Below are 13,541 nucleotides of genomic sequence, written 5' to 3'. Positions count from 1 at the left end.
TGGCAAGGCAGGCTCATTTTTTGCATGCTCCTCTTGCTGCACGTACCCTGAGAAGCTGCTTTTCACAGAAGTTGCAAAATTATCTTCTGGACCTTCCCTCTTAAGAAGGTGAGAAAGTAGGCTACAGTGGCTGGCTGCTCACCACTGCTTTACATAGGTAGGGAAAGCATAAGAAATAACAAGAGTTTATGGAAACTGTTCCCCCCAAACCCACCAAAACTTCACTTTGTTTGAAGATACTGGAAACCATGCTATAATAATAATTGTTGAAATACTCACTGCAAAGAGCTTTTACCAAAGAAAAGAAATGAGTGAAAACACAAACTGGGGAAGTATTTCATCACTGCAGTAGAGATTTTGTGCCAAAAGAAAATCCACCAAACTTCCTATTTCAAACTCTTTAGAAATGGAAAGCAATAGCATCAGAAGGATTCAGAAGGCCACTGGAGGAGACCTAAGAACATCTTGGGAACAGCGATGACAACAGGATGTAGCACTTTTGTGCCAGCAGTTACCAAGCATGGTCAAGACCACACGAGGAATGGGAAAGCAAATGCAAGCAAATGGTATCTGAGGTATCCACCTACTACTAGTATTTCAGAAGGTAAGAATCCTGCAGAGTTTCAGAATTTAACTCTTGGCCTTTTCCCAGAAAGTGAGACCTAGAAACGGGAATCACATGCTTATAGTATCTTCAAATCCAGTTCTGTTCCAGAACAATCCAAACCAGCACCTACAGTGGTTTACTCACAGAATGGTCTGGGTCGGAAAGGACCTTAAAGATCACCTAGCTCCAACCCTCCTGCCATGGCCAGGGACACCTCCCACTAAACCAGGTTGTTCAAACCTCATCTCTCATCTTTCTTGCTTGTAGCAGGGATCCTTTCAAGTACAGCACCTGGCTCATAAACCTGACTCGCCAGCAATGATTAACTCAACAAACACGTTAACATCAAATACTTCTCCGATTTGTAAGTATTAACCATGTGACAAAGTTCAGTATGACAAGACTGTTCTGCTGCCTGCTGTGGTAATACTGTCATTGTGGCTCAGGCAGAAAAGAAAACCTTGATCCCTCGGTGAGTGGGAGCCTTGTGCTATACGGCTCAAGACAACACCGCCTGCCTGCGCACCTGTAAGGCACAGCTTTTGTCTATCACAATCCGCCACAGCATCATTTTTAATAGTACAAGGCTGGAAACTTCCACCAAACAGCTTAAAAGTCTGATGTAGCCAACCAAATGTTTCATAGCAAGCTAAATTTGAATGCTTAGTATTTAGATTTTTAAATATTCACCTTATTTTCACATATGATGTGCATTTAAGTCTATACATGAACACACCCATGTCTAACTGACTCCTTTGACACAGCAAGAGCGGAAGACAAAAGAAAGATGCATCAGCTGCAAGAACACCGTGAGTGTAACATGTACAGCAAGAGGAAGAGTTCATACTGTACTTTGTCTCCTTTTATATGGCATAGACTGTAAATACTGTGGCTATGCTTTCCCGAAGCTCCTACAAAATGGATATATACACATACATCAACTGTTGAACAATAATAAATTCTAATGTACAGTGTTATCTTGCAGCACGTAGCTCAAGTCAATGGTAGGCAATTACTGCAAGACAAGATGTATAATTTCAAAGCTGTTATTATAAAATACTTAACAGGTCCCAGTTCTGAAAAAATGTATTAAGACAAAAGGACAACAGTAAAATTCCTTGAGAAAAGCCTCTAAGAAAATATAATTTTCAAATAGATAGCTTTCCAAAAGAGCCAATCAGATGGTAAAACAGACTAGGAATTAAAACCTTTCCAGTTCTCTAGCAGACTTTCTTTGGGTCTTATTTTCTTACCCATAAAATACTAAGAAATGTTGAGAAAATTGCTTTCACATATTGGTTCCTTTTGGATTTATGTTTGCTTGCTTTTCTGTATCAAGATGAGAGCCATTTAGAACAAATTAATTCTCAAAGTTGGGAAAAATTAAATTCTTCATAATTTTCAAATTGTTGGTTGAATTTCTTCACAGTGCATAAGAAAGACTAAAGTATCTGGTGACAAGGTCACCATGGAGAAGGGAAATGCAAGACCTTGGTATTTGCAACAGTGTGCAAGTGTTGCATGGGACAGCTCCCGAGGTTGCTCTAACTTGTGCACAACTTTTCGAGTTGCATATCAGAGTGTAAACTGCTAGGTGGTGTGAAAAATGCCATTTTAGTTATATTCTTGAACATACTGGAACCAGATTATCATGACAAAAATATGTAATTTTGGATAAAAATTTTATTTTTTTTTATTACATGTCATCCATTCTTATTTCTATTCTGGTTAATACAGAAATGTAAACTTTTTGTTGGAGAAGGAGATTTATTGAGAAGAGTTAGGCAATGCATTCTAAAATGAAGAAAACTATTAACCTAGTGCATTCATTTTTCTTTAAATCATTTGAAGAAAAAAAAGCTATTTAAAAGAAACACAACCTTTCAAAAAAACATTAAGCGGACAGGGAGAAGGAAAGCTAGAGGACATAATGGATTCTAAACAAAACAGTGACTGTGTATTACAGGGCTGCTCTATGTACTGCAGTGAAGAGATCCATTTAGAAAGTACGATCATTTGGGAAAGCCAGAAGATAAGACCAATACATTCAACTAGCTTTAATTTGCTTGCTTGCTTTCACTCCATGAATTTCCTAGCACAGGACTATGCAAGTACAGCACTTCAAATTTCTTTCAGACATTTTGTACAATCTATTCCACCATATTCTCAGCATCTCAAAACAATCTTTATTAGGGCTGCCAGCTCACAAATACTTACATAGGGGAACAGGATTTCAAAGAAAAAAAAAATCATCCCCTAGAAGGCTATGGGCTTAAAAGCAGTAAGAAAAGAAAAAAGAGGGAAAAAAAAAAAAAATCATGAAACTAGAACCGGATAATCTTCTAGTATCTGCTTTTCTAAAGGCTGTTGAAGAAGAAACCGAGACACACAAAACAAAGCATTTAAAATTCTGGATCCAATGAAGCTAATCGCCATATCCCACTGGTAAACAACTGAGGCTATATATCACATACTGGTTTACAATGGTAGCTGAAGTAGCATCATTTTAAAGTCTCTAGAAATAATATGAAAGGTAATGTCATGACTTGCATCAAGAAAATCGTATTTTCTATGGATAGCAGAAAGCAAATGATACTGTAACTAGGACCTTCCATACCAGGGTACAGTTGTGAAATGCACCCTTTTGACTACTGAGAGTAATCAGTAATTATCTCTGTACTAAGTAGACACTCCTCAACAGCAACTTTTTATATTGGTGGTTCACACAATTCAGTAATCTCCCCTTTTGATTTCTCTGATGATTTTGCCCCAAACAACATCACTCCCAACTTCTCCCAGCTGTCTGTGGCTATATTACAATGATGTAATATGTCTGATATATTACATGATAGACAAAATACATATGCACTAATCAGAATACCCTCTAATCAGCATACAGAGCGTAACCCTGAACAAGGTCAGTATTTGGACTGGGAGGTAAAACAAATGAGGAACAAAAAAAAGTCTTTGATTTTACACCGACACCTCAGCTCAGCATATTCTTTCCAAGTGAGACAGTTCTTTATGATGGTTTTACCTGGGTTCTGCGGTACTGACTACTTAAAAACACCCAAACAGGTATATTAAATATTTGTATCAAGTTATTTCTCCAAGAACCTCATAATCTTAAAAATATTTACAGTTTCCTAGGTTCTGTGGGTTTAGTTGGGTTTTAGTTTTGTTGGGGTTTTTTTGTTTGTTTTTAATTAAGGTATGAGCAATATTAAGGAAAATGCTCAGGACTACCTAAAATCTTTGTATACTTGCTTGTTGATTACTGAATATTTAATAAGAACATGTGCATCAACTTCTATAAAATCAAAAAAGAGAAAGGTTTATTCCCATTTCAAATTAGGCTTACAAGCTATTGCCTCTGAAACTATCTGGTCTACATACAGATCCAATCTGCACAGTGGTTTTCACATCTGCTAGGATTTGCCATTTCACGCCACTTTCCTTTTCTCTAGTGGTTCTGACCATGCAATGAGGATTGCAGGGGTAAAGCACGTATAGAGTGTACATCCAGAAAAGGCAGACAGTATGCACACAAAACTTAAAAGACTGTATTTCAATATTCTATATAACTAACATTTTTATCCTAATCACGTCAAGGTTTTACATTCTAATAATGGATGCTTAACTTCTTTTATCAATTCACAGAACCACAGCCGACCAAATTAATATTTTAAATATGGTGATTTTTTTAAATCAACATGAAATTTGAGAAGATGCCATTATTTTGCTTTTCTTAAGTAATAAAACTCTAAATTTATCAGCAAGCACTTCAGATCATATTTGGTATTTCACTTCCAATCACAGATAGCTTGAACAGTAAGGTTCTCAATAGTGAATTACCTATATTGGTAGTCATACTACTACCATGGTAGAAATCCATGAGTTTGAAGAGGAAGACTTTTGATTGTCCCAGACTATGCATATCAATTATGCATCTGAATTGCATAATTCAAAGGTATTTCTACTTTGTGGTATGAGGAATTTTGTGATGGCACCACCTGACAAGATAATATATTGCAAGCGCATGAAAATAAACGAAATATTAACTGGACAGACTAGTATAATTTCCAGTAAACATTTCAAAAGTTGAGTGGCATTTAGTATTTATTTATTTACACTACTGAAACGACAAAGATTTTTCTTGAAGAAAATCACTAAACCCCAAACTACATTTCAAATTCTACAAACAAAAATTTATTGTTTTTATCTAAAATTTGAAATATATGGTCCTTTTCAGAGGGAAAAACTTAAGGCACACTTAAAACTGCATTTCACTGCATTGCTGAATGAGTTCTGATTACTTCAGAAACAGCATAAATCTAAAGTAATTTTTTCCCTTGATCAACTGAAGTGATAATGACAGAGCTTCCTTTGACTAGACGAAGGCAGACAGATTTTTAGAAAGGACTCTTTAACACCAAGATTATTTCTACTTAGTTCCTACCATTATCAGGAAAAAGCTATGTTTCTTATTTTGCCAGATGTAATTATAATATGATCTCTCTGTGTGGAAGTGGCATTCAGATCCAAAGTCCCTGCATATATGGCCCATGTAAATCCTACCAATCTACATCTGAGTTAACAATTCTATATCCATTTAATACTCTTCACCTATTAAGGATTTTTTGCATTGGCTTGCACACAATTATAACGCTCCAGTATACACATCAATACGGCTGTGAAGTTCACACTAGTTTTAGAAGTACATCAATTCATCTACCTTCAAGAACTTCACATTTTTTCTGCATTTCAACAGAAAGTCTGATACATGTTAATGTGAATATACATCCATTATAACATCGATATGCATACAGAAAATCATTCAAGAAGAAAACTGCGGCATTAAAGCATTAAATCAGGAAGGAAAAGATGTTCAACCATCCTATCTACAGGTTAGAATACTCTCTGACCATATTTTTTTTTTTGTAAAGCACAAAACAGTCTCTTGTCTGAGGGCATTAGTATGATTTCATCTGATAGGAAGAAGAGAAAAATTAAAAGCAACACTAGTGAGTTAACTTAAAAGAAAAATGACAAAGTACAGAATAAGATTAGTTAAACTAGTGACACCAGTAATATCACTGTTACTATACAAGTGCTGAAACGTGCATTTTAAACTTCCTAAAAAGAGAAAATACATTCATCTTCAACTGTACAACTTATCTCAATCCAGCCCAGACCACTAGTTCTTCCTTTCCTCTAATCTTTGGCAGCAGAGTATCTAAAAGATACTGAGACTAGGACACTGAAGGAGACTACCCTTTTACATCAAGATTGTGAAGATAGAAAGGAATACAAGCATAATGGCAAACACAATTTTACAGCTTACCACCTTCAACAAAAAAACTGTTCACAGACTTTCAGACCATCCCACCACCAGCAAGAATCACTTTTCTAATCCCATACACCTTTGCTGTAAGTTATTACTCTTCATGAATTTTCTTTTTAGACGTTCTACTTGACTTTTCTTGACTATGAATTATCATGTACATATGTTCATAAAATTTAAAATGTTTACTGAGTACCTAACAAACTTGTACAGACTAAGTAGAATGAATAACATCACTAAGACAACCCTTCAAGGAGAAACATAAGCCTAGTTATAATTAAAGTATTCCAAGATTATATTCTCTTTGCCACTGTGAAGTTTCTGCTGATGTGAATGAATACAGTAAAGCAACATGGTGGCAAGATGTTTTTGCCATTCTTGTCCAAATAAACAGCTTCAAATTAAAGAATATCCTGCTTTATGACTTTTAAAACACTCTCATCTACACAAGTAGATGGCTTCACAGTACATGCTTACTTGTGAAAGCTCAACAAGCGAGACTAATGTAAAATTCAAAGAATCAGCAATAGCTGTCAGAAGGGAAAGATCCTTTCATTACCTGACTTAGTAACAAAAAATTGTCCTAGTTATTCTTGATGACTCCTGATACTCTGAATAGATTTTAAGATTATATCTGTTCATCTCCCATTATCAAGAGAGAAAAAAAGGCACCCTTACTATTATGTTTAAATATATTCCTGAAAATACAAATGAAATCTGGGATCCTTTTTTTACCAGTTTCAAATCAAATGACCCGTAAATTTGAGTTAGGGTAGCATGAATCAAGAAAATGAGTATTTTAAGTGTTGACTGGCATAACGTATCCTTGCACATCTTCAAAACTGCTTACAATGTATTTTGAGAGAATTCAGCAATAAATTGGCTTATTTTATAAATAAGTTCTATAAACAGTTTATTTGATAATTTTCTAACTGTGCTTAACTAACGCCTATACAGGCTTAATTACAGTATTCCTATCTTGCCATATTCAGGACAAGAGCACCTTAACTTCATAAAGTCATTTACATCACTGAAATGGCTTGAAGAATGGTATAGTACTCTACTGAAGCAAAGGAATCTAACAGGCTATTCCCTTGAGTTTGTAATAATGTGAAACACTACATATAAAAATGAAAGTGTACCAGTATTTCACAGGAAAAGGCTTCAACAAAGAAAACATGTCTTATTGGAAAAAAGGCTGTATTTCATCTTTGTAATCTTTGTGGATGCAGCATTCTGCTCAAATACAGTACAGAATCACAGGGAGTTTAAAAAGCTAATAAACACACCAAACTTACTAATGCATAAAGTTTCCAAGTAAATACGCACGCCTAAATTTATTGTGTTCCCTGTAGAACTACCTGAAATATTTTTCAAGATGTATATAACTTATGAATATAGCAGGTCAGCTTCTGCTGTTGCTAGAATTGACACCTTTCATCACTAGAGCAAGCTCTGAACAGGCATAAACAGAACTGCTGCCTAAATACCTGGTGCCCCCCAATCTTCTTTCTCTCCCCTTCTCATTCTTTCCTTTGCATCAGCAGTAACTACATGTCACTACCATGAACCACATCAAAGACCTGGTCTGGATTTCAGGACAGCCCCTTTCAGTGCGCGTGTTGGCTTACGATGGCTTAATCTACCCTGAGAAAGGAAAGTCTTCACTCACACTCTGAAAGATTGAAACACTCCTATGAGCAAGATAAAGAAATAACACTTGGTTTGGTAATATTAAGTCCCTCCTGACTTTCTGAATATGACTATTTTTGTAGTATTTGTCTGCAAACATGATGCAACCGAAGCCTGTGCAATAAAAGTTCATTCTACAAAAAAATAAAATGGTAGTTAGAAATTGATGGTGTAACACATATGTTCAGTAGCCAATTTATTAATGCTTGAAAGATGTTAACAAAGATTAAAAAAATCATTAAATACATTGTTTTATACCACTACCAACCAAATTGTTTAACATTTCTCACCTGGTAATTTACCTAAACCATCATGCTATCAGCAATTTAGCATACTGTCAGTCCCAGTTTAGAAAAAGGAAAATAGATAAAACTTTCAGTTTCAAAGAAGGTTTTAACAAAATGTTTGAGAAGTAAAGCTACTGCCAATATGTGTTTGATTTGAGTATTTATGTGGTCTATGACTGAAGCCTTTTCAAACTGCACACATTAAAATAAAATCCCTTAAGTTCATAAAGTATCCTTATAGCTATTTTGCGCGTTTGGACTTTCACACAACCCTATCCGCCTGACCAGACTACTACATAGGTGATGCAGCATCATCAGTCAAGTTCTTTGAACCAGTCTGCCCAGGAAGGTACTTTTACCTTAAATGTTGTTCAACTCAAAACCCGAAACATGTTCTGGTAATAAACACATGGGCAAGGTCTATTACAGAGCAACAGTTATTTAATGCATACCTCACTACATCCTAATGACTACTACTTGCACAGTAGGTAAAGAATCATTCGTTCAAGTCCACTCTTTCCAAGGACTACCTTCATTAAGCTGACAGTTTGTTTACTATCCGGAATAAAAGTCCCTGTAATTGAAAAACCAAACCATGACACAGCATGAAAAAATACCCCACCTCCCAGAGGAAGAGGGCAACACACACATGCGTAACTTGCTTCTACGTTCAAAGGCATGCTTATGCTTTACACTCATGTGGCATTCTCATACTTTCATTCCTTTGAGGGAAGCAGAAGGGGAATTAAAACTTGCATGTTAATGCTTTAATGTTAAAGATCAAAATTCTAACTGGAGCTAAAAGTGTTTCTTCTACCAAAGGGATATTCATGTAACAGGATCTATCCTTGGATCTTATTACACAAAACAACTTTCTCCAAACTGAGTGAAAGAATGCTTTCAGACACAGAATTTTAACAAAAATTATGTTGAAAAAAGTTGGTGAAATGCACTTCAGTGGAACAAATTGAAAATCTGACATTGCCCTATAGCCAAATCTTTCATCGCCAATTTAAAGGATACACAAGCAGCAAAGTACGTGAAACAGGAGATAACAGTGCTACTAATTTACCTAAGCAGCCAATTCGTCTCAACAATTTAACAAGAAGTTCTACTTCAATATTAAACCACCAAAACACAAAGCCCCTCTTATTTCTGTTAAAAACATATAAGGTTTTTTAGATCAACAACAGCTTTATACTTTTCGTGCAACATTTCTGGACTTTGAGTCACTAAAAACAAATAACCACAAAGTACTTGAACACTACCACTATCTATCCAGAATATATTACAAAATAAGACAATGCAAATACTTGCTTAAATTTTGGTTTCATGCACATCTGCATTTTAAGAAATAAGCTAAAATCCTACTGTACGTTTTTACAGTATATCACATTCCACCTTCCAGAAGTAGTAAGAACATTGTAACAATGAGCATGAGAAGGTAAATATAAGCTTGACCATACTGCAGCAAAGTAAGGTTTATCTTACTACCTAAAGAAGGTGAAAAGCAAATTTTTACAACCTAGTTTCATTTCAATTTTATTGAACTGTCTACAATATTCTGTGAGTGTGTGCACACACACAGGCACGCACAGAAAAAGTGGTATCTACAAACAGTTTACACAAATATTTACATACATATGTTATTTACATAAACTAGTATGACTGCATGACTTTGGATGTAAAAACCATACGCTTCTTGCACATGTAACTGTTGCATTGGTCTTACAAATGTAATATAAACCTTTTGCAACAACTAGCTAAGCACATATCATAGCTGATTCCAAGTTTTTAGAGCTTGCAGGTTTTTAAAAAAAATACAATACCTAGAACACTGTTATCAAACAAATATGCTTTATTGGCATCTAAAAACAAAATGCACCCAACATTAAAATGTATTTTTTCATTTTTTTAAACCCACTGCAGTACGAGGAACAAATCACAAACACTTACTTTAGAGAAAACAGAGACTATAGTGTAGATTTTACAAAATCACTTTTAATCTCTGTGTTATGCTCCTTAAATAACATGGGCCGTTTCTTTTTCTGCCGAATTGTAGGAACATAAAATATCACAGCTTTGTCTATACTTTAAAATTCTGCAGCAGCCTAAAAACACGGACAAGATACACCAGCACCTGTTTCAAGTATAACAATTTTGATAGCCAACCTAAGGGTAGTATCTAAAAAATTCCATTTTCTTCCATAGGAAGTCTTTGTTTGACAAGCTGTTCTTTTATCTTTTGTGAAATTAAAAGCAAGTGGGGGCAAGTTTATGCTTTACCAGAGAAATAAAAAAAAAGTTTACCTACCATGTTCAAATTAAGAACAGTGTTCTATACAAGTCAGTTGTACAGTTATTTAAGTGAAAGATGAACATTAACATTAGATTAACTTAATTCTGGCAGACAAAAGTGAACTGCTACGGTCCAGTCAGCCATTTATCTATTACAGAGAGATGACAACTTTACAAAAGGTATCTTTTACCTACTGAGTGATGAGTTATGTCCCCTCAGTTTCTGTGCTTTCTACCACTGGTTCACTTTCTATATCAGCTTCTGTGTCACTCTTCTCTTTGTTTATCTCGACGGAAGATGTCAGTTTTTCATAAAGTTCTGGATCATCCTGCACCTGTGCAGTCGGTGGCTGACTTTCTGTCTCTGTATTTTCACCGTTTACCTGGGGCATATTATCGGCTTTGCGTTGGGAAGTGGCCCCATCAAAATATTCAAAAACCCGTGGATGTGGAGGGGGGATCCAGTTGTTTGACATTCTGTCTCTTCCAAACCTGTTCCCATTAATTTCTCTGCAAAAATTAAAATCTCTGTCATCCCTATCCCTCTGTCTTTCCCAGGGTCTTCTGCGGTCATCAAAATCTCTGTGAGCATCTTGTTCAAATCCTCTGTTCCAATTGGGACCACTTCTACTATCAAACCTATAGTTTACATGCCGAAACCTCTCTCTGTCTTCATGGAAGCCTTTAGGGCCACCATAAATAGGGAAGGCATGGTGCTCTCTTTCATCATAATCTCCTCTCTGTCCCCAGTGCTTGTCTGAATTGAAACCAAAATGCTCTCTTCGACCAAGGTTATCCATACCTGGTCTTCCAAAATTCTCTCTCATGTCTACATGTGGTCTTGCAAAGTGTTCTCGTCCATCTACTGGAGGTCTTCCTATACCCTCTCTTGGATCAACTGGTGGTCGTCCAACAGAATCTCTGACATCCACTGGAGACGGTCTGCTAAGATTATCTCTGTTTTCCACTGGAGGAAAGCGATAATCTCTATCTCCTTCCTGCTGAATGTTATCGCCTCCAAGTGGTAGTCTTTTCTCTGGATTAGGAATGCTATCAATATTTTGTCTTCCTGGTGTTCCAAAAGGTCTTTCTGTCTGATTAAAAATATCTCCTGGAGGAAAAGGACCTCGAGGTGGTGGGTGAAGAGATGGATCAAGGATCGCTGGAGGAGGAATACTACGCTGCGGTGGCATTCCTGGCTGCATTAATGGAAACCTTGGTCCAGGCGAATGGGGCATTAGGCCTGGACGGATATCTATAAGAGGCATTCCCGGCATCCTTTGACTACTAATATTTAAATGAGGCATGTTTTGAACCCCAGCTGGATGCTGCATTGCCAGAAGTCCAGAACTACTTGAAATATTTGGTGGCGGCACTCCCATAAGTCCAGAACTACTTGAAACATTGGGTGGTGGCATTATGAGAAGCCCAGAGTTGCTTGACACACACGGTGGCTGTACTCCTGCCAGAACTCCTGAGCTGCTTGAGACACTGGGTGGCTGCATTCCCGTCAGCAGGCCAGGGCTGCTTGAGACACTGGGTGGATGCACTCCAGCTAGAAGCCCTGAGCTACTTGAGACATTTGGTGGTTGCACTCCAGCCATAAGTCCAGAGCTACTCGAGACGCTGGTTGGCTGAACTCCACCAGCAAGAGAAGAGCCACTGGAGACAGTAGGTAGCTGCACTCCTCCTGCAAGACCAGAACTGCTTGAAACAGTTGGTGGTGGCACTCCTCCTACAAGTCCAGAGCTGCTTGAAACACTAGGTGGCTGTACTCCCCCTGCAAGTCCAGAGCCACTTGAGACAGTGGGTGGCTGCCCTTCTCCAGTAAGCCCAGAACTGCTTGAGACGCTGGGTGGCTGCACTCCTCCAACAAGTCCAGAGCTACTCGAGACATCATTTTGCACTAAAATGCAGCAAGCAGAAGAACAGTTACCAGAAAACACCAGTGTAACACATAGCATTCAAAACAAAATGCAGCTTAATCCATATTCAGTTAATGCATTCAGTGATGATACTGCTGACAAGGTCTTTCTCAGTTTCTATAACGAACATACATCATTTTAATCACAATTAGTGATAAAAAGACCTTATGCCACAGAAATAAACATCTCTACATAGCAAAGAATGTAAAGCAGCTTAAAATCGACAAGCCCCACAGCCATCACCCAATTATGCAAGGGAAGTGTTAAAATCTTTCATGCAATTCTACACATTTTATACCATCCTACCCTCTTCTGCTCCTTTCCATTGTCACTTGTGTAGTAAGAGCGCACTTTTAAGAAGCTTTCTAAAGGGCTCCCCGTGCCAGCTTTACTTTGAGTCTACAAAGAAAACATCCCTGAGCATAAGCTGGTAGAAATCAATGATCAGATGATGACAATGATGGTTCTCACCAGTCCTCCAACTTAAACTGAAAATTATACCTAGCCTAAACCCTCCTACTCTGTAGTTATTAGTGTAGTGGATCACAATCTGGAGGAAAAAAACCCTCAGAAGTATGATTCTTCCTGTATGCAATCATATCAGACGATAAAGACATTTCTTACCAGATCTGTTGTTCTCACTGGAAGAAATCTGAAGGTCTGTAAGATGTGACCCCTTTTCATCTGATTCTGGTTTGTTGATTGGCAGAGGATTAAAAACACTTCCAGCAGATAATGTTGGAGTAGCTAGATTGCTAGTAACTGTGCCAACTGGTAGAACAAGGCTAGTAAAAGGAACATCCTTCATCGTCTCTTGTGCAATTGGTAATGGAGGCTGTACTAAAGCTGTAGAGAAATAACAGAAGTGTATCACAGTAATCACATATTCAGGCCTTCAAGATGTTTGGCAGAGGTCAGGCTGATAAATCAAATTAAGTGAAATTAATTACCCTAAGTGTTACATTTTTAAGAATTTCTTATCCTCAACTAGCACTGTTAATATTTAATTTTTTTGTAGAGACCATGAACTGTAGGCAACCTAAGCAATCTGTATTCAACAGATTATTTTAAAACATACAGTTTTTAAAAATGAATACAGTTAAAAGGCTAAACAAAACCAAATTATTATGAATTATTCAGTGACCAACACCAAACAGCTCAAGTAACAGATGTATGTTACAGACAGGTTCACATATTGAATTATGCATACATATAATATATATCTAATTTGCTGGAACTTTTTTCAGTAACCCCATGGTAAGTATCATTTTTCTGTCAACTTGAAGAGCTCCGTAAATCCTTTTCCTCAATATCTGCTTAAACCAGCTGAACAATAACTTCCATGTTGGTTTTTTCCATTACACAGGATACATTTCATTAACAGGTAG

At 36.9% G+C, this 13,541-nt stretch overlaps 1 protein-coding gene across 9 annotated transcripts in view; it reads right to left on the bottom strand.

Moving 5' to 3' along the window:
• Positions 1–13,541, bottom strand: part of SCAF8 (SR-related CTD associated factor 8) — a 167,185-nt gene that overhangs the window by 99,127 nt on the left and 54,517 nt on the right. For 7 of the 9 annotated variants that reach the window (XM_056343278.1, XM_056343284.1, XM_056343285.1 and 4 more), the window contains 2 exons: positions 12,778–12,999; positions 9,771–12,134 (listed from right to left, as the gene is read on the bottom strand). In XM_056343278.1, coding sequence (XP_056199253.1) covers positions 10,435–12,134; positions 12,778–12,999 — 1,922 coding nt within the window. In that variant the 3' untranslated portion in view covers positions 9,771–10,434. Of the gene's footprint in view, positions 1–9,770; positions 12,135–12,777; positions 13,000–13,541 lie in introns of those variants that run through there. The other 2 variants (XM_056343283.1, XM_056343282.1) reach the window with 1 other exon arrangement.

Source organism: Falco biarmicus, chromosome 6, assembly GCF_023638135.1.
Source record: "Falco biarmicus isolate bFalBia1 chromosome 6, bFalBia1.pri, whole genome shotgun sequence".
NCBI lineage: Eukaryota > Metazoa > Chordata > Aves > Falconiformes > Falconidae > Falco > Falco biarmicus.
This window is presented reverse-complemented; position numbering and strand designations above follow the sequence as displayed.